At 65.2% G+C, this 18,375-nt stretch overlaps 1 protein-coding gene across 2 annotated transcripts in view; it reads left to right on the top strand.

Moving 5' to 3' along the window:
* The first annotated feature begins 916 nt into the window (after positions 1 to 916).
* The window catches only part of QARS1 (glutaminyl-tRNA synthetase 1), a 32,569-nt gene continuing 15,110 nt past the window's right edge, over positions 917 to 18,375 (top strand). For both annotated transcript variants that reach the window (XM_075005618.1, XM_075005617.1), the window contains exons 1-9: positions 917 to 1,055; positions 2,297 to 2,444; positions 3,538 to 3,647; positions 4,053 to 4,128; positions 11,680 to 11,744; positions 13,036 to 13,089; positions 14,596 to 14,650; positions 16,849 to 16,920; positions 17,884 to 17,969. In XM_075005618.1, coding sequence (XP_074861719.1) covers positions 936 to 1,055; positions 2,297 to 2,444; positions 3,538 to 3,647; positions 4,053 to 4,128; positions 11,680 to 11,744; positions 13,036 to 13,089; positions 14,596 to 14,650; positions 16,849 to 16,920; positions 17,884 to 17,969 — 786 coding nt within the window. In that variant the 5' untranslated portion in view covers positions 917 to 935. The remainder of the gene's footprint in view (positions 1,056 to 2,296; positions 2,445 to 3,537; positions 3,648 to 4,052; positions 4,129 to 11,679; positions 11,745 to 13,035; positions 13,090 to 14,595; positions 14,651 to 16,848; positions 16,921 to 17,883; positions 17,970 to 18,375) is intronic.

Here is an 18,375-nt window from a genome sequence, read left to right as displayed (position 1 = left end):
CCATCCTGCGGCTGTGTCCCTGGCTCTTTCCTGCACTGCGGCTGCCCAGCCCACACACAAACGTACCCACCCACCAGCTGGATTCAGTGCCGACACACAGATCAGCACCCGCCAGGCAGGCAGAAGCCTTCTCCCCAGCGGCCATGGCAGGGCCACCACTGCTGTTTGCTTCTGGGAAAATAAGCTCATGGGAAGGACAAGGAGCCGAGTGCTGTGCCACAGCCTGACTGTCACTTCTGTGATGGCCCAGCTGCCCAGCCTGGGAGCTCAGGCCAGGGACCAGCAGCTCTGTTGTCCCTGGCCTGTGTGGAAGAGCCGCCCCCAAGGCCCTGGAGCACTTCTGCCCCAGCCCAGCAGCTGGAGGAGGAGTTGCGGGAACTCCCTGCTGCAGATGGGCACACAGGCCACCCTGCACCCTCAGCCTCTGAAGCTCAGTTCCCCCTCAGCCCCCTCTACCCCGCCGTGCCTCAGTTCCCCCTCTGCCCCCAGCACTTGCCCTGCCCTGCTGGTGCTGGTGTACAAAGGACTGCCCTGCAAGGGGCTAAAGCCCTGCACCAGCTCCTGGGAAGGGGGGTCTCCAGTGTAGAGGGGAGGGGACACTGCCAGTCCCTCGACCAATCCCCGCCCCCCCGGGCTAGCACCGCCCCTTCCCACTGGCCGCGCCCTACTCCTCACCACGTGGCTCCCGTCTCGGCCTGGCCCTTTAAATGATGCAACCGGCAGCAATTCTGGCTCCGCCCCTCCGGCTGCCTATGATCCCATTGGCTTGGCTGCCGGCATGCCAGGCCCTGCTCTGCTCTTCCATTGGCCATCAGAGCCATCCTCGGTGCTCATTGGTGAATCCCTTCACTGCGCCCGCCTCCTGCTTGCTGATTGGGCGGGTCGGACTCCGCCCCCTCGCCGGGCGGGGCAGGCGCAACGGCAGCGGCAGCGGCATGGCGGCGGAGCCGGACGCGCTGAGCCTCTTCACTGCTATCGGCCTGAGCGAGCCCAAAGCTCGCGAGACCCTGAAGAACGAGGCTCTGAGCGCGCTGCTCCGGGAGGCCGTCACCCAGGTAACTCGTGACCTCTGACCCCGCCGTCCCCGTGCGCTCTGACCTCTGACCCCGCCCTCTGACCCTTATGCCCCCTCTCCTTTGACCTTTGACCCTTATGCCCCTCCCTCCTCTGACTATTGACCCTTGCACCGTTGGGCTCTGCCTGCTGGCCACGGGGCTCCTCCCCTGAGCTGGGCGCTGCCCCCCCGGCTCCCCTTGCCCTGCCCCTGGCTGCCGGCTGCCCACCTTGCCCCTTAGGCCCGCAGCTGCGCCAGCCCCTGCTCCTGGCACCCGCCAGCGCCCGCAGGCTCCGCGCCCCTGAAGCCCCTGTGGCTGGCCCGGCCCGGCCCGGCCCAGCCCAGTGTGGGCAGGAGCGCGGGGCAGGCGGTCTGCCCGGCCAGCGGGCGTGCAGGGCCTTAGGGTGCGCTGGCCTGTGCCAGGGCCGGGCCGGGCCGGCTCGGCTCGCGGTGTCCAGCGTTTGGTTTTACAGGGGGATTCTTTGCAGCGAGCGTCACTGGCACTAACTTCCGCCTCGGCAGTCGGATGTGGTGCAAGGCTCAGCCCTGCCTGGCCAGCCATCTGGGGCTCCCTGCGCCTCCCCGACAGCAGGAAAGAGGAAGCTCTGCTTGCCACCCTGCCACTATCAACCCACAGGGAGCACAGCCAGCCCCACTGGGGCCTGCCGAGTTTGAGCTCCCTCCGCCCGCACCACCTCCCCAAGACAAGGCGGGGTTGCCCCTGCTGCCGTACTGCTGCCCTTTGGCTGTGGTTCATGGTCCACACTTCACAGTTGTTACCTCCCTGGTTTGTCCCTTTGGGTTTCTCCGAGGACACGCCCCTGCCGTGCCAGGGCCTGGCTCTGCTCCCTTTTCCTGCTGCCCGGGCTGCTCCACACGGCACAGGCAGGGCCTCCTTGGGGTGCCGTAGCTAAGCCCTGCATAGGCAGTGCTCTCTCACCCGCCTGCAGTCACCCTCGGCTCTTTTCCAGCTGCGTGCTGAATAATTTTTGCGTGTGCCAATGTGTGTCGTGAGGAGAAACACACGTCTAGCTGGGGGCGCTCTGCAGATCAGCTGGGGGGCACCTGACTCCCTTCTGAATGGCTACACTAGTGCCCAGCTTACAGGGAGCCAAGCGTCCACCTCTCAAGAGCGTAGGTCCGCCACAGCAGCAGACAGGCTGCTTGCAGCGTCAGAGGGCACGCGGCTACCCCAGCAGCATAGCACGAGAGCTTCTCTCTAACTGCTCTTCTGGGCTTTAGGCACAAGGCGCTCTGGGCCCAGTTGTCGACAAAGCAACTGGAACCCTTCTGTACAATGTGGCTTCCCGGCTTAAGGACCAAAAGCATCTTCGTTTCCTGGTGGGCTACATCACCAGCAAGAGGATCGTCACAGACTTGCAGCTCAGCGGTAAGATCCGGAGGCAGGTGGTGAGATCTCGACCCAGCGTTGGGCTGAGCGCAGCTGGCTTGGAGTCCCTGCTCCCTCCAGGCCAGGCAGCAGAATGCAAAGCACTAGCTGGGCACCCCCTGTCCCTGTGTCTCACTCCCACTGCCTGCAGTTTAGTCTGTGGCTGTAATTCCCGTTGTACGTTGGCCATTTCCACCCCCACCCAGCAGGAAAGGGGAGTCCCCCCACACACCGAGCCTCAGGTGCTCCCTGTCTCAGCTGCCCCAGTGGTCTAACCCTCAGCTTAGCCTGGCTGCTCCAGCTCAGGTGCTCAGCTCAGCTCAGGGGCAGAGCCGGCTCCTCGTTGGTGGTCTCAGCCCATCTCTAGCGGTCAGATCCTAAGGCTGCATCGTTCTGGTGCTGCTCCTCTGTGCCTGCGTTAACCAGCAGGAGCGTCTCCCCAGGGAAGGGATGGGAGTCCTGTCACTTAGCTCCTTTAAACAGGGCTGGGCAAAGAGAAACATGCTGCAAGGGGCACCCTGGCTGGCCTCTGGGCAGGAACATGGAACCCCCCTGGCCAGCAGATCCCACCTGCTCCATGTCCACATGGGCTGCTCGCTGTGGGGCCCAAGCGCTGGTGCAGCATGTGTAGCAGCAGGGTGCTGGTTATGTGCCCCCGGAGAGCTGAGCGAGTGCCCTGCCTGGCCACGAAGCACGTGATGAACAGACCCGGGACCCATAGCGCGGGGGGGGCCTTGCTCCATGAGCTCGGCTCGGCCACACGCTCCCTGAGAGGTGAGCAGCTGCCCTTGGTTTGTGCTAGGCTCAGATCTGGCGAGTGCAAGGCAGACGAGGGCAGGAGCCAAGTGGCACGGTCTGGGTCTGTCCTGGGCACTGGACGCATTCCCTGCATGCCGACGGGAGCCCTGGTGTGCCAGGCAGAGGGACAGCTGCCTTTGTCTTGGCACAGGCCATGTGCTGTAAGTCCTCCATGGACGAGCTGGGACCCCCGGCCCAGTCTCTGGCTTCTGCAGCCGGGGGGAGCAGCCCCAGGCAGTGCATGGGAGTGCCGCTGGCCCGCACTGCCCTGAGCCGCCTGCTCTGCCTCCCCCAGCTGCCCTGGAGTACCTGCGCAGCCACCCGCTGGAGCCCATTGACACGGCAGCCTTCGAGCGGGAGTGCGGTGTGGGCGTGGTCATGACCCCGGAGCAGATAGAGGAGGCTGTGAGTCCGAGTGCCATGCGTCGGGGGGACAAGCCCAGCTGTGCAGGGCAGCCTGTTGAGCCAGGGCAGTGTCTCTGGGCTGCACAGGTGCTGGGCTGGAGGGGCGTCTCTGCTCGAGCCATGGTGGGGTGCGGCTGGTGGAGGCCGTTGCTGTGAGCAGGGGGCTGTCAGGGCCCCTCGAGAGAGGCCTCCTGTTTGGGGACAAGCTGCAGGTCCTGCCCTGCTCCTGAGCCTGGCTCCAGTCTGCACGTGAGGTGCCAGGCGCTCCCTGTACTTGCAGGGCTGCTGGGGCTGCCTGGCGGCGGGAGGGGCAGTCTGGGGCACAGTGCGCACCTGCTGATGCCCAGGTCTGCGCCCGGGCCAGGCTGGCCTGTCTCCCTCACTTCCTGCCTCCTGTCACTCCAGGTGGAGGCCGTGGTGAGCAAGCACCGGACGGCGTTGCTGTCGGAGCGGTACCGCTTCAACATGGGGCTGCTGATAGGTGAGTGCAGTGGGGCTGGTCCTGGGCTGACCCTGTGGCTCTCCTTGGCATAGCTTCAGAGCCCCCCTGCCCCACCCCCAGCTCATCGTTGGGTTCTGGTCCCTCGCCCCGAGAGGCTTCGTGCTGCAAACAAACCTAGTGCAGCAGCTGGGTGCCCTGAGCTCTGCTCCTCCCCACCCCCAGCAGCTGCTTTCCCAGTTCTAACCCTGCCAGGCTGCCCCCCACCTCTGCCAGACTTCCTTGGAACCACCCCAGGGCCGCAGTGGAGCTGGGGCAGGTGGGCTGTGAGTGCGGCTTTGGGGAGCTGAGCCCGGGGGCAGGCGGGCTGTGAGCGCCGCTCGGGGGAGCCGAGCCCCAGGGATGGGTGGGCCGTGAGCGCGGCTCGGGGGAGCTGTCCTGGGGCTGAGCTGCCCGCTGGCACCACGGACACTCTGCCAGGCGAAGCTGTTGCGGTTTCGCAGTGCGTTTGCTGAGTCAGCGCTCCTGGGTGGCTCTGTATGTTCTTCTCTCCTTGCTGGACGGCCCCAGGCCGTGTGTGGCTGCCTCAGCCCCAGCCCCCTCGCCCTGCACTAGGTCTGCAGCGGGTCACAGAGGCTAAGGACTCGGGAACGGCCCATCAGAGCTGCCAGCTCCGCCCAGCCCCCCCGAACGGCTCCAGCCCCCAGCTGGGGGGTGAGGGCTGGGCTGGTAGTTTCCTGGGAGGAGATGGGAGGGCAGGCTCTGGCAGACCCAGCCTGTGCCCCCTGGGCCTGGCGCAGAGTGCATTGCTTTGGGCAGCCCCAGCTGAGGCCGTGCTGGGCGTCCCACTCCTGCGGCTCTGCCACATTGGCCGTGGCCGGCCGGCCCGGGGCAGTGTTCAGAAGCAACTGAAAGGAACCAGGAGCTACATGACGTCCCTAGGCCGCTGCCCGGCACTGCGCTCCCGTGGCCAGCAGCACTGTGGCTTTGCAGGCTGTGGTGGGGTTCAGTGGTCCCCCTGCACTGCACCCCGTCCGCTGGCAGGATTGACTCTCACTCAGCAGGTACAACAGGAGGTTTCTTAGGCAACAGAAGCCCAGTTTCTCACAGAAGCGACAGTACAGCAGCCAGAGACAGTCCTTCCAACCCGTCCTGGGGAGAAGACCCCAAGGGATGCCCCTCTGGGGTGTAGCTTTCCCCCTCCTCAGGCTGGCTGCCTTCCAGCTCTCCCTTTTCCTAGCCTCTAACTGTCATTCCCCGATTCAAAACCCAGCTCAGCTCCTCCCTCCTCTTTGTTCAGGGCAGAGGTGTTACCTGCCAGTTGTAGCCCCAGAGTCATCCTTAGCCACTGGGAGCTGCTGCTTGCCTCAGACATCCAGCCTGACTCACACATGCCCTCCCCCCACTCCATCACATCTCTCCCCACTTCCAGACCGAACTGAGCGGGGTCACTTAGCCAGTGACCTGGGGAAGTTCGGGGCCCTCCCCGCGTGACAGGGCATCGGCTATGGTGTTGTTGTTCTCCTTCACATGGGCCACCTCCATGTCGTAGTCCTGCAGGAGCAGACTCCACCGCAGGAGCTTGGTGTTGGCCCCTCTCATGTGATGCAGCCAGGGCAGGGGTGAGTGATCGGTGTACACGGTGAAACGCCGTCCACACAGGTACGGCTGCAGCTTCCCCAGCGCCCACACCATGGCCAGACATTCCTTCTCTATGGCTGCGTAGTTCTGCTCCCGGGGCAGCAGCTTCTTGCTCAGGTACACGATGGGGTGTTTCTCCCCTTTGTCATTCACCTGCATTAGCACCGCCCCCAGCTCCACGTCTGAGGCATCGGTGAACACCAGGAAGGGCTTCTTGAAATCTGGATTTACCAGCACTGGGGCCCTGACCAGAGCCTCCTTCAGCGTGCAGAGGGCCTCTTGGCACTGCTCGGTCCAGACCACCTTGTCAGGCTTTCCCTTTTAACACAGCTCCGTGAGGGGGGCTGCGATGGAGCTAAAGTGGGGCACAAACCTCCGGTAGTACCTCGCCATCCCAATGAAGGCCTGGACCTGCTTCTTAGTCTGGGATGTGGGCCAATCTCTGACAGCCTCCACTTTAGCTGGCTCTGGCTTTAAGCAGCCGCTGCCCACCTTGTGGCCCAGGTAGGTCACCTCAGCCATTCCCACCTTGCACTTCCCTGCCTTGATAGTCAGACTAGCCTCCTGGAGTCGGTCCAGCACCTGCTTGACCTGGGACACATGGTCCTCCCACGTCTGGCTGAAGATGCAAATGTCGTCCATGTAAGCCAGGGCAAAGCTCTCCATCCCTTTCAGTAGCTGGTCCACCAGATGCTGGAAGGTGGCGGGTGCCCCCTTGAGGCCGAAGGGCAGGACCAGGAACTCGTAGAGCCCCACAGGGGTGATGAAAGCCGACTTGAGCCGGGCATCTTGGTCTAATGGCACTTGCCAGTACCCCTTGGTGAGGTCTATGGTGGTGAGGTAACGGGCTCCCCCCAGCTCGTCTAAAAGGTCATCAGGCCTGGGCATGGGGTAGGCGTCCGATACAGTGATGGCGTTAAGCTTGCGATAGTCCACACAAAACCGAACAGACCCATCTTTTTTAGGGACTGTCTTCAACCTCCTGCTCTATGTCCTGAGCCGTCTTCCCTGTGGCTCTGAATGGCACACACTTGATAGGGGCGTGGGTGCCTGTCTCTATTCAGTGGACAGCCAGGTCAGTGCGTCCGGGTCTGTCCGAGAACAGCTGTTGGTGTGAATGCAGCACCTCCTTGATCTCCGTCTGCTGGGCAGGGGTCAGCTGGTCTGAGAGGGGAACAGACTCCAGCAAGGAGCCGGCTCCAGTCCCTGTGAGCAAATCCACCAAGGGATCATCCCCCTGCCCCTCCCAGTGTCTGCACACGGCCAGCACCAAGTTCTGTCTGTCCCAGTAAGGTTTCATCATGTTCACATGATAGACCCGGTGGCTGTGGGCCTGGTTTGACAGTTCCACCACATAATTCACGTCATTTAGCTGTTTGACGACCTTGAAGGGGCCATCCCAGGCCGCTTGTAGCTTGTTCCGCCCCACAGGTACAAGGACCATCACTTGATCCCCGGTGGCATAGGCTCGGGCCCTGGCGTTACGCTCATACCAGACCTTTTGCTTCCTTTGGGCCCTGGAAAGGTTCTCCCTGGCCAGGCCCATGAGCTCGGTGAGTTTTTCCCGGAAGGTCAGTACATACTGTACCACTGACTCCCCTTCGGGAGAGGCCGTCCCCTCCCACTCTTCTCTGAGCAAGTCCAAGGGTCCCCGTACCCTCCTTCCGTACAGCAGCTCAAACGGGGCGAACCCCGTGGATTCCTGGGGCACCTCCCTGTATGCAAACAGCAGGTGGGGTAAGTACTTGTCCCAGTCATGCGGGTATTAATTCATGAAGGTTCTCAGCATCTGCTTCAGAGTCCCATTGAACCTCTCCACCAGCCCATTGGTCTGTGGGTGGTCGGCTGTGGCCCAGGTGTGCCAGACCCCACACTTGTCCCACAAGCTTTGCAATAGGGCCGACATGAAGTTGAACCCCTGATCTGTGAGGACCTGCTTGGGGAACCCCACTCTGCTGAAAATGACAGCAGTGCTTCCGCCACGGTGTCAGCATCGACAGAGGTCAAGGCCACTGCTTCTGGGTATCGCGTGGCAAAATCTACCACCACCAAAATATATTTCTTCCGCGAACGCGTTGCCTTGCTGAAGGGTCCCACTATGTCTATAGCCACTTTCTGGAAAGGCTCCTCTATGATGGGCAGTGGCCTCAGGGCAGCTTTCCCCTTGTCTCGGGTCTTCCCCGCCCTCTGGCAGGGATTGCAGGACAGGCAATACAGACGGACAGCTGCAAAGATCCCAGGCCAAAAAAAGTTCTGTAACAACCTTCTCCTGGTGCGGTGGATCCCCTGGTGTCCTGCGAGCGGGACATCATGGGCTAGGTACAGCAACCTGTGCCGGTACTTTTGGGGAACCACCAGTTGCCTCTGGACCTTCCATGGCTCCGCTTTGCATCTGGGAGCCCATTCCTGGTACAGGAATCCCTTTTCCCACAGGAATCTCTCCCTGCAGCCATCCTCCAGCTCTGGAGCTGGGCTGAGAGTGGCCAGTTCCCTCAGCTTCTGCAAGGAGGGGTCTCTCTGCTGCTCTGCCTGGAATTCTTCAGCTGGGGCAGGGGCGGATGCTACTTCCCCATCCCTGCCTTGCTCCAGCACCCCTGGCCTGTGAGATCTGGTTTTTGGTGGCCCCCTTTCTCTCAGGGTTGGCTCCTGTGGCTCCTGTGACTTTGGCTGGGCTTGTACCCCTGAATCTGGGGAACGCACCCCTCGTTTTCTTTGGCTACGGGTCAGGACCAGGGCACGAGGGCGTTCACCTTGCCAGTTCTCCAGGTCAGCCCCCATCAGTACATCCACCGGCAAATGGCTGTGCACGCCCACATCCTTGGGGCCTTCCTTCTTCCCCCATTTCAGGTGCACCCTCGCCATGGGCACCTTGAAAGGGATCCCATCAATTCCTGTTATCGTCAGGTGGGAATTGGGTATCATGCAGCCCGGTGCCACCACCCCGGGTCGGGCCAGCGTCATGTCAGCGCCTGTGTCCAAGAACCTTGTGACCTTTTTCCCGTCTACCTCGAGGTGTTTGAGACGCTTGCTCCACAGAGGCATTGCCGCCCCCACTCTGTAAACTGACCTCTGAGCATTTGGTCCCCCTGAGGAGCTGGTCTATGGGGCGGACTCGGCCCAATCCGAGTGCCCATTGTCAGCACCACCCGCCTTGGCCGCCATCCCCTCTGGCTTCTGGGACTCCACCCAGTTGACTCCATGACCCCCCCGGCCTGCTCAACCTGTCTGGGAGCTTGGGGCACTGGGCTGCTCTATGCCCCTTTCGCCCACAGCAATAACAGCCTGGGTCTTGTTGTGTCCCTCGGGCCGGCTGCTCCCTCCAGGCTCTGCTTGGCTCTCTGGGGGGTGGGTGGCCGGCCCCTCTTTCCTGGACGGTCTCTCTGAGATTCTCGGTCTCTCCGGGACTCCCTCTCTTTGTGGGGTTCACTTTCAAACCTGGCCCGGCTGTTTGTGAAGTCATCTGCCAGTTTCCCTGCATCGTGTGAGTCCCCAGGCTTCTGGTCCATGAGCCACACCCTCAGGTCAGGTGAGCACATCTCGTAGAATCGCTCCAGGACCGCCAGCTCGATCAGGTCCTCTACGGACTGGACTCCCATTCCGAACACCCACTTCCGGTAGTATTGCCTCAGACGGGCGGTTGTATCTACATGGGTTTCCTCTGGCCTCTTCTGCGCCTCCTGGAACTTCTTCTTGTACATCTCCGGAGTCAGCCCGAACTTATGCAGCAGGGCCTGTTTGACCCGTTCATAGTCCCCAGGCTGCAGCCCCTCCAGCTGGCTGAGCACCGCTGCGGCCTTCTGGCCCAGCAAGGGGGTGAGGTGCCGGAGCCACTCATCTGGGGGAACCTCATGCAACTCACAGGCTCGCTCAAAGGCGGTAAGGAACTCGTCCATGTCCCCTGTGTCCTGACACTGGGCCAGCACACGCGTCTCCAAGTGACTGGCCACCCCAAGCCGTCTGGCCCTCTCCCCGCTTACCGCAGCTGGGGCCTCTTGGTGTCTCGCCTCTGCCATGGCCTGCTCATGCTCCCGCTCTCACTCTCTCTCCTCCCGCTCTCGCTCTCTCTCCTCCCGCTGTCTCTCTTGTAGCTGGCGCTCGTGCACACGCTCCCTCTGCCGTTCCTGGGCTTACAGTTCCTTCAATTTCACCTCGAGTTCCAGCCGTCGCAGCTCTGTGGCGGGGGACTCTGCCCGTGATGGACCACCGCTAGCTGAGCGCGACCTGGCGGGCACCGCGTCTGTCTGACGGCATCGAGCTCCTGCTCCTGTCAGAGAATCCAAAACGCTTCCCGAGGCTGACCGGCCACTTTCTGCCGGGACAGGCTCTGCCCCCCCGGATCGGTCATTCTCTTCCAGCTGGGCAATCAGCTGGGCCTCGGTCGCCTTCCCCACGGTCAGGCCCCTCTCTCTGCACAGCCCTGCTAGTTCTGCCTTCAGGAGTCGGGTATAATCCATCTCCCCGCTGTCTCCCGGGGTATCCACTCACCAGCAGCAGCTGCAGGAATTGCTCTGTTCCCCCTCTGGCTCTTGTGAGGCTCCTTCCTTCTCTTGCGCTCAGTCAGCCACTGCTGGGAGCTCATCTGTGGGTGCAGTGCATCCCACTTCTGACACCAGTGTGATGGGGTTCAGGGGTCCCCTTGCACTGCACCCCATCCGCTGGCAGGTGTGACTCTCACTCAGCAGGTACAACAGGAGGTTTATTAGGCAACAATAAATGCCCAGTTTCTCACAGAAGCGACAGTACAGCAGTCAGAGACAGTCCTTCCAACCCGTCCTGGGGAGAAGACCCCGAGGGGTGCCCCTCTGGGGTGTAGCTTTTCCCCTCCTCCAGCTGGCTGCCTTCCAGCTCCCTCTCCCCCTAGCCTCTAACTGCCATTCCCTGATTCAAAACCCAGCTCGGCTCCTCCCTCCTCTTTGTTCAGGGCAGAGGTGTTACCTGCCAGTTGTAGCCCCAGGGTCATCCTTAGCCACTGGGAGCTGCTCTGCTTGCCTCTCACATGCAGCCTGACTCTCACAGGCCCTCCCCACACTCCATCACACAGGTGCCACGTGGTCGGGAGCTTCGGAGGTGCGGTGGCAGGGATACAGTTGGAATAGACAAACCTTTTGGCCGTCCCAGGCGGCAGAGGGCAGGATCCAGCTGTCCCATGTCCTGCCTTGTCTTCCACACGCCTGGGCGGGTTCTCCTGGGGCAGCGCTCGCTGAGTTTTACCTGGCTGGGACACTTGGCCCCCACAGCTCCCGAGGGAGAACCCAGCCAGGGACCCGCACTCAGGCCCTAGGGGAGGCAAACCTGCATAGCTGCTGGGGAGACTCCTTCCTGCCCTGGGACGTGTGTAGCCCCTGAGCAGGAAGCGAGAGCCAGCCGCCTGGCGCTGGGGGTGCTCGGAGCCTGGCCCTGCCCGGCTTCTTGGAGCCCGGAACGTGGCTGTCTGGAGCCTGCTGGGGCGTTGCTAGCTGGCCCTTCGCTGCACTGATGTCTGCGCAGCCCGCGGAGAGCTCCGTGCTTGCGTGCAGGGGTAGCCCTGGCCCGGCCTGGTGGCAAGGCCGACACCAGCTGTCGCTTGCCAGCCTGGCTGCCACGAGGCCTCTGGAACCAGCCCTGCATGGCTGACCTCTGCCTACTGGCCCGGTGCAGCCCCAGGTCACCTGCCCAGCCCTGGGGGGCAGCTCAGGGCTGTCGGTGCCTCTGCTCTGCAGAACCGTGGGCAGCAGGGCAGCGAGTGGCCCCCTCAGGCTGGTGCTGGGCACTGCAGTAGGTCCCTGCTGGTGGGCCCAAGCTGCGGCCTCCCACCTTCCTGTGGCCAGGGTCCTGCTGCCCCCAGGAGTGCTGGGGCATTGCCGGGGCAGGGGCTCGGCCCCAGTGCATCAGGAGGAGGGGCTGCTTGTCCTGCGGTCCCCACGCTGGGACCTGCCCCGTCCCTCACCCACACCCCTCTGTGTTGTCTTGCAGGTGAGGCGCGCAGCAGGCTGAGGTGGGCAGATGGCAAAAGCATTAAGAACGAAGTGGACCTGCAGGTGGGTGGGTGAGGCAGGGGCTGGGCCAGGCTGCATGTGGCTGGGATCCCCGCCTGGCCCCGTGGGAGCAGCCGGCCCAGCAGGCAGGTGGGTGAGGCAGGGGCTGGGCCAGGCTGCCTGTGGCTGGGATCCCGGCCTGGCCCTGTGGGAGCAGCCGGCCCAGCAGGCAGGTGGGTGAGGCAGGGGCTGGGCCAGTCTGCCTGTGGCTGGGATCCCCGCCTGGCCCCATGGGAGCAGCCGGCCCAGCAGGCAGGTGGGTGAGGCAGGGGCTGGGCCAGGCTGCCTGTGGCTGGGATCCCGGCCTGGCCCTGTGGGAGCAGCCGGCCCAGCAGGCAGGTGGGTGAGGCAGGGGCTGGGCCAGGCTGCCTGTGGCTGGGATCCCGGCCTGGCCCTGTGGGAGCAGCCGGCCCAGCAGGCAGGTGGGTGAGGCAGGGGCTGGGCCAGGCTGCCTGTGGCTGGGATCCCCGCCTGGCCCCGTGGGAGCAGCCGGCCCAGCAGGCAGGTGGGTGAGGCAGGGGCTGGGCCAGGCTGCCTGTGGCTGGGATCCCCGCCTGGCCCCGTGGGAGCAGCCGGCCCAGCAGGCAGGTGGGTGAGGCAGGGGCTGGGCCAGGCTGCCTGTGGCTGGGATCCCGGCCTGGCCCCGTGGGAGCAGCCGGCCCAGCAGGCAGGTGGGTGAGGCAGGGGCTGGGCCAGGCTGCCTGTGGCTGGGATCCCGGCCTGGCCCTGTGGGAGCAGCCGGCCCAGCAGGCAGGTGGGTGAGGCAGGGGCTGGGCCAGGCTGCCTGTGGCTGGGATCCCGGCCTGGCCCCGTGGGAGCAGCCGGCCCAGCAGGCAGGTGGGTGAGGCAGGGGCTGGGCCAGGCTGCCTGTGGCTGGGATCCCCGCCTGGCCCCGTGGGAGCAGCAGGCAGGTGGGTGAGGCAGGGGCTGGGCCAGGCTGCCTGTGGCTGGGATCCCCGCCTGGCCCTGTGGGAGCAGCCGGCCCAGCAGGCAGGTGGGTGAGGCAGGGGCTGGGCCAGGCTGCCTGTGGCTGGGATCCCCGCCTGGCCCCGTGGGAGCAGCCGGCCCAGCAGGCAGGTGGGTGAGGCAGGGGCTGGGCCAGGCTGCCTGTGGCTGGGATCCCGGCCTGGCCCCGTGGGAGCAGCCGGCTTAGCAGGGAGGCACACTGGGGAGAGGTTGGCGCTGCCAGCTGCTGAGTTGCTAGCTGGCCCTGGCCCACATATGGGCATGGGGAGGGCTGGCGGGAGGGAGCTCGGCCAGTTGCCTCACTCAGGCCCCCTCCCCTCTCCTGCAGGTGCTGCACTTGTTGGGCCCAAAGACAGAGGCGGACCTGGAAAAGAAACCAAAGGTGCCATGAGAGCAGGAGCGGCTCTGTGAGCCTAGCTAGTCTGGGGAGAGGGGGAGGGGCTGGGCCCTGGGCATCCGGGGGGAGGGGCTGGGCAGCAGGGGGTGTATGAAGTCACTGGGCTGGGCAGACGGGTGGTGTATGTGGTGACGGGTGCTGGTTCCTTCCCGTCACTGCCTGGTCATGGCTGGGCTGGTTGTGAGCACGGGATGCCGGCATGACAGGAGACGAGACCTTGTGTGATAGGACGGGGTTCTGGGCACAGCCAGAGAAATCAACCCAGGGTAACTTTGCTTAAAATCTGGGCCACTCACAGCCCCAGGCTGGGATTTCCTTCTCCAAGGCAAATCCAACCAGCCGCCACAGCACCTCTGCCAGCCCCTTGGTCCTCCAGAGATCACTCTGGCAAACCCACAGACTGCCCAGCTGCTCTACCAGCCCAGGCCAAACAGCCCTCAAATTCAGGTGGGCAGTTATTAAACCTGTTCCACCAAACACCACGCAGATTCTTCTGGGCCCCAAAGGGACCAGCCTCAGCCCCCAGTCACTGCACACTTGGATCTCCCCCAAACCACCACGCTCACCAGTCCTTCAGCCTGACGTATCGAAGGGTTATTGATAAAAGAGGAAGACCAGGGTGAGAGAGAAGGGTGGTTCCAGCAGCACTTCACACGCATCAGTCACAACTACTGACGCAGCCTGCGAGCTCATTTGCCGGTTCCTGAGCGTCTCGGGCAGCCCGTTTCAGCTCACGCAGTTTCGGTTACTGGAGCGCTGTAGGTGCGCCCGGCTGGGCTCCGCGTGCAGGACACCGAGCCTTGGAGGCAGGCGCGGGTACCAAAGACAAAAGGTCCAAGAGGGACACGGCCAAGTCCATGTCACCCTCCGAGGCCAGGGACAAAGCCCTTCTTCTTCCCATAGCCCCTCGAGGGACCGGCTCCACCTGACGGGGGGCTGGTGAGGCAGGCTGTCCCCTGGGATTCAGCCCCTGGCAGTCTCCAGTTTCTGAGCTGGGCCTGTTCCTTTGGCTCAGCCCCGGTCACCTGAGCAGTGGCCACATCCCATTGACGGGACCCAAGTGTCTGAGATGTGGATTCAGTCTTTGTTAACAGGCCACCCCCGGCTGGAGCGGCAGTCCCCTCCCGTTGTGAAGCTTAGCACTGGTAGTACAGCTGCAGCGCTGAAGTCTGTATCTCTGCCCACGGCCACGGCACGGCCACGCGAGTAGCACACACAGACGCAGGGCACCCTCAGCTTCCCCTGGACACCGCACGCGGCCCCGGCGCAGTAGCTGGGGCCAGTAGCCGTGCAGGGCGTTAAAATGGCCTCCTGACCAGTATCGAAGTGCAGGGGCGTGACACGCCATGAGAGGCTGCTCTTCGCAGGGCGGCACCCCAGGGGGCCGTGCCCCCTCCCTGCAGCGACGAGCAGGCCGGCAGGGCCAGGAATCCGGGGCTGTGCCTGGCAGGGCCCAGCCGCGCTGCAGCTGCTCCCTGTCCATCCCTCCAGGCTGGGAAGGCGAAGGTGGCGGAGGCGGAGAAGGAGCAGAAGGCGGCAGAGAATGGTGAGTCTCCTGCGGGCCCCTGCGGTTTCCTGTGGCCTCGTCTGCATCTGCTGGGCAGGGCTGGTCTGGGCTCAGCACCAGGGCCAGCTGAGGGTTGCTCACTTCTAGAGCCGCTGCTGGGCACCTGGTCCATCTCCCACTGCCCCAAGCTCCCCTGCTGCCAGCCAGCGTGGGGCTGGGCACAGCCTTGCAGGGCAGGGCTTGGCTTGGCTCCCCTCGGAGGGGTTTGTCCAGGGCTGGGGCACTGGTGCATAGTGAACCTGCCAGCAGGCCTGGCCTCTCTCCGAGGCTGCTGCTGACTGGTCTGCTTCAGGTTGCCCATGGGACGAGAGCCCCAGCTAGTCCCAGGCTCAGAGCTGAGCTCTCTGCACTGTGACCTGGCCCAGCTGCCAGCATGCCCATTGCAGAGATTTCCGGGGCCCCAGTCTCAGGCCAGTGGCTCTGGGCACTAGGGCTGTGCTCAGGGCAGGGTCCTTCAGCTGTGAGTGCAGGGTCATGTGCCGTTCCCCAGTCGGGACCTGTGTGGTGTTGGAGGTTTTTCCCGGAATGGCTGAGAGGGCCAACAGGGCACCGTGCTGAGACCGGGCTCCGTACAGCCCAGCCAGGGCACCGAACCATCACACAGAGCACGTCCCCCCAGCACGTCCCTCAGCCACCCCAGCTCCCCTTGGGCACCGCCAGGCCCCTCCCGACCCAGGTGGGAGGTGAGAGCCCATCGCACCGGCCCCGGCCCCAGCCCCAGGGCAGCGCGTAGCTCAGCTCTCAGCACCGCGCGCTGGGCCTGGCCGTTCCAGTCCAACAGCCAAAGGGCGATGGAGAGAGCAGGAAAAGGGGATCAGGTGCCGCGCCCCAGGCCCCCAGTTCTGGTGCAGGCTGCAGCAGAGGCGGAGCAGGCTCTGTCTGGGAAGTCTCTGGAGTCTGTCCTTTGTCAGGCCGGGTCGGCGATCCTTCCGGCCTCAGCGCCCGGCGCAGACGCTCCTGAACCGACGAGCTGGAGCGAAGACCAACGCAGGAACCTTGCTCGGGGTCCCCTTTGTCCCCGGGCCCACGTGGAGGGAATCCCATCGTTCTCCTGTGGGGCAGCATGGCCGGGCCGGAGCCTGTCCCACAGTCAGGGCAGGGCAGGGCAGGGCGCCCGTCCAGGTCCTTTCCATGGCCTCTGCTGGGTTACACGTCCGCGGCCAAACCCCTCAGCTGCGGACTGGCCCCTGGCCAGGCCCGTGGTCGGTGGAGTGCGGCTTCCCCCGGCCAGGGCCTCTCAGAACAGGCGCCTCCTGGTGAGGTCTCCCTGAGCCAACACTTACAGCTCTACCTGTAATAGTGGTACACGCAAACGAGCAGCACCAGATTCAGGGGCTCACCAGCCGTCGTTAGACGCCTGACGGGCCCCACTGGGCGTAGGGGTGGGGGAACAATGTCTGCATGTTCATTTTCAACCCTGAGCCTGCTGCCATGTCCACCGCCGTGGGGGTGTGAGACAGGATGTCCCTGGGGGAGGGCCCCATACCCCGACAGCATGCAGCTGGTCCCAGCCGGCAGTGGGCACAGAGGGGCTCTTAGGGAGAGGGCAGAGCAGACGAGTCAGCGCAGGAGCCGGGAGCCGTCAGTAGCAGCCGTCTTGGGGAGCGGGGCCCGGAGGCAGGGCCTGGTTCTCCCCTGCTCCCCAGAGCCCTGGGACTGCCCTGCTCCCAGCTGGCCAGTTCCCATTCACACTTCCGGCCCCTGCTCCCTGGGCAAAAGGTGACCCTGCCTCTCGGCTGCCCCCCACCCCCATGGCCCCAGGCCTTGGTGAGCTCTGGGGCTGAGTGCCAGACAGCCCCTCTCCAAGCGCTAGCTGCATGGGGCTCCTGTGCCCGCCCTACGCTGGAGCCACCAAAGTCCATCACTGGCGGCCTCGGAGCCAGGCCATGGCTGAGCATCACTCCTGCCTTGGTCTGGGCCTGGCTCTCCAGCTGGGCCCCGTCCCTGTGGCTTTGCTGCTGCTGGTCCATCCTGGCTGGCTTTGCGGCCCCTGCTGCTGGCCAGTGGCGCACCAGGCACGCTGGCTGCCCCGGCCCTCCGCCTGTGCCGGCCTCGGCCCTCAGGAAAGGGGAGTGGCTGGAGCTGGCTGGGGCGGGCGCCTTGGGGTGGGAGGCAGCAGGAGAGAGCAAAGGGAAGGGTCCGGGGCAGAGCCTGACGTCCCCCACCACACTCCACAGGCGGAGTCTCCCTGGGGCCGAAATCACTGATGGAGCAGCTCAGGGGAGAGGCCCTCAAATTCCACAAGCCGGGTGAGTGCGGCTGCTGCTCTGGGCGGGCGAATGGGGCTCTGGCTGGGGCCCTGGGTGGGCAGGTGGGCAGCTCCAGGCGGGCCGGTGGGGCTCTGGCTGGGGCCCGGGCGGGCGAATGGGGCTCTGGCTGGGGCCCTGGGTGGGCAGGTGGGCAGCTCCAGGCGGGCGGGCCGGTGGGGCTCTGGCTGGGGCCCGGGCGGGCAGGCAGCTCCGGGCGGGCCGGTGGGGCTCTGGCTGGGGCCCGGGCGGGCCGGTGGGGCTCTGGCTGGGGCCCGGGCGGGCGAATGGGGCTCTGGCTGGGGCCCGGGCGGGCAGGCAGCTCCAGGCGGGCCGGTGGGGCTCTGGCTGGGGCCCGGGCGGGCGAATGGGGCTCTGGCTGGGGCCCTGGGCGGGCAGGTGGGCAGCTCCAGGCGGGCGGGCCGGTGGGGCTCTGGCTGGGGCCCGGGCGGGCAGGCAGCTCCGGGCGGGCTGGCCTGTGGGGCTCTTGCAGCACCTGTGCAGAGGCTCCGGAGACGAGACCTGGCCTGCTCTGGCTGGGGCCCGGGCGGGCGAATGGGGCTCTGGCTGGGGCCCTGGGTGGGCAGGTGGGCAGCTCCAGGCGGGCGGGCCGGTGGGGCTCTGGCTGGGGCCCGGGCGGGCCGGTGGGGCTCTTGCAGCACCTGTGCAGAGGCTCCGGAGAGGAGACCTGGCCTGCTCTGGCTGGGCGAGCTCAGGCCTTCCCAGGGCGCCGTGAGGGCTCCGCCAGAGGCGCTGTCTCTGAGCCTGGCTCGCCCGGGCGCTGGGCTGTGGTGCTCGGTGGGCCCTGCACTCTCCTGGCGTGGTGCTCCAGGGGGCAGCCCAGCTGTGAAGCGGTTGGTAGGGCTGTGCCCCTAGTGAGGAGGGGCACGTGGAGCCTCCCCTCCCTGGCCCTCCCCTCACTGCCCCAGCCCCCAGCGCCTTGTGCTCACAGCCCCTCGCCCCCAGGGGAGAACTACAAGACGGAAGGCTACGTGATCACACCCCACACCATGGCCCTGCTGAAGCAGCACCTGGAGATCACCGGCGGGCAGGTGGGCCGGGTGGTTCTCCCAGCTGTCCTCCATCCCGCATGAGGCAGGGCCTCTGCCTGCTCCTGTCCTTCACAGCCGCAATACTGAGCGCTGCCCGGCTGCTCGCTCGGCCCCGCGGGGAAGTGAGGCCCAGCTGGGTGACATTTGGGGGCAGGGTCAGCAGAGGAGCTGGAGATGAGACCAGAGATGGGCTGACCCCTCTGGGCCCACAGGTCTGGGCAGAGCCCGGGTGGAGGGGGAGCCCCGGGGCGCTCCCAGAGCTGGCTTTTTTCTCTAGTCCCTCGCCTGCTAGTGCTGGCTGTGCGCAGGGCTGGGGCCGCCCAGCACATTGGCTCCAGTCCCTGGGGTGGTGCTGGAGCGGGAGCCTGGGGTGGGCTCGAGGCTGGTGGGGCTGTGAGCTTCTACC

Source organism: Carettochelys insculpta, chromosome 11, assembly GCF_033958435.1.
Source record: "Carettochelys insculpta isolate YL-2023 chromosome 11, ASM3395843v1, whole genome shotgun sequence".
NCBI lineage: Eukaryota > Metazoa > Chordata > Testudines > Carettochelyidae > Carettochelys > Carettochelys insculpta.
The sequence above is the reverse complement of the archived record's forward strand: the minus strand, read 5'-3'. Positions and strand labels throughout refer to the sequence as shown.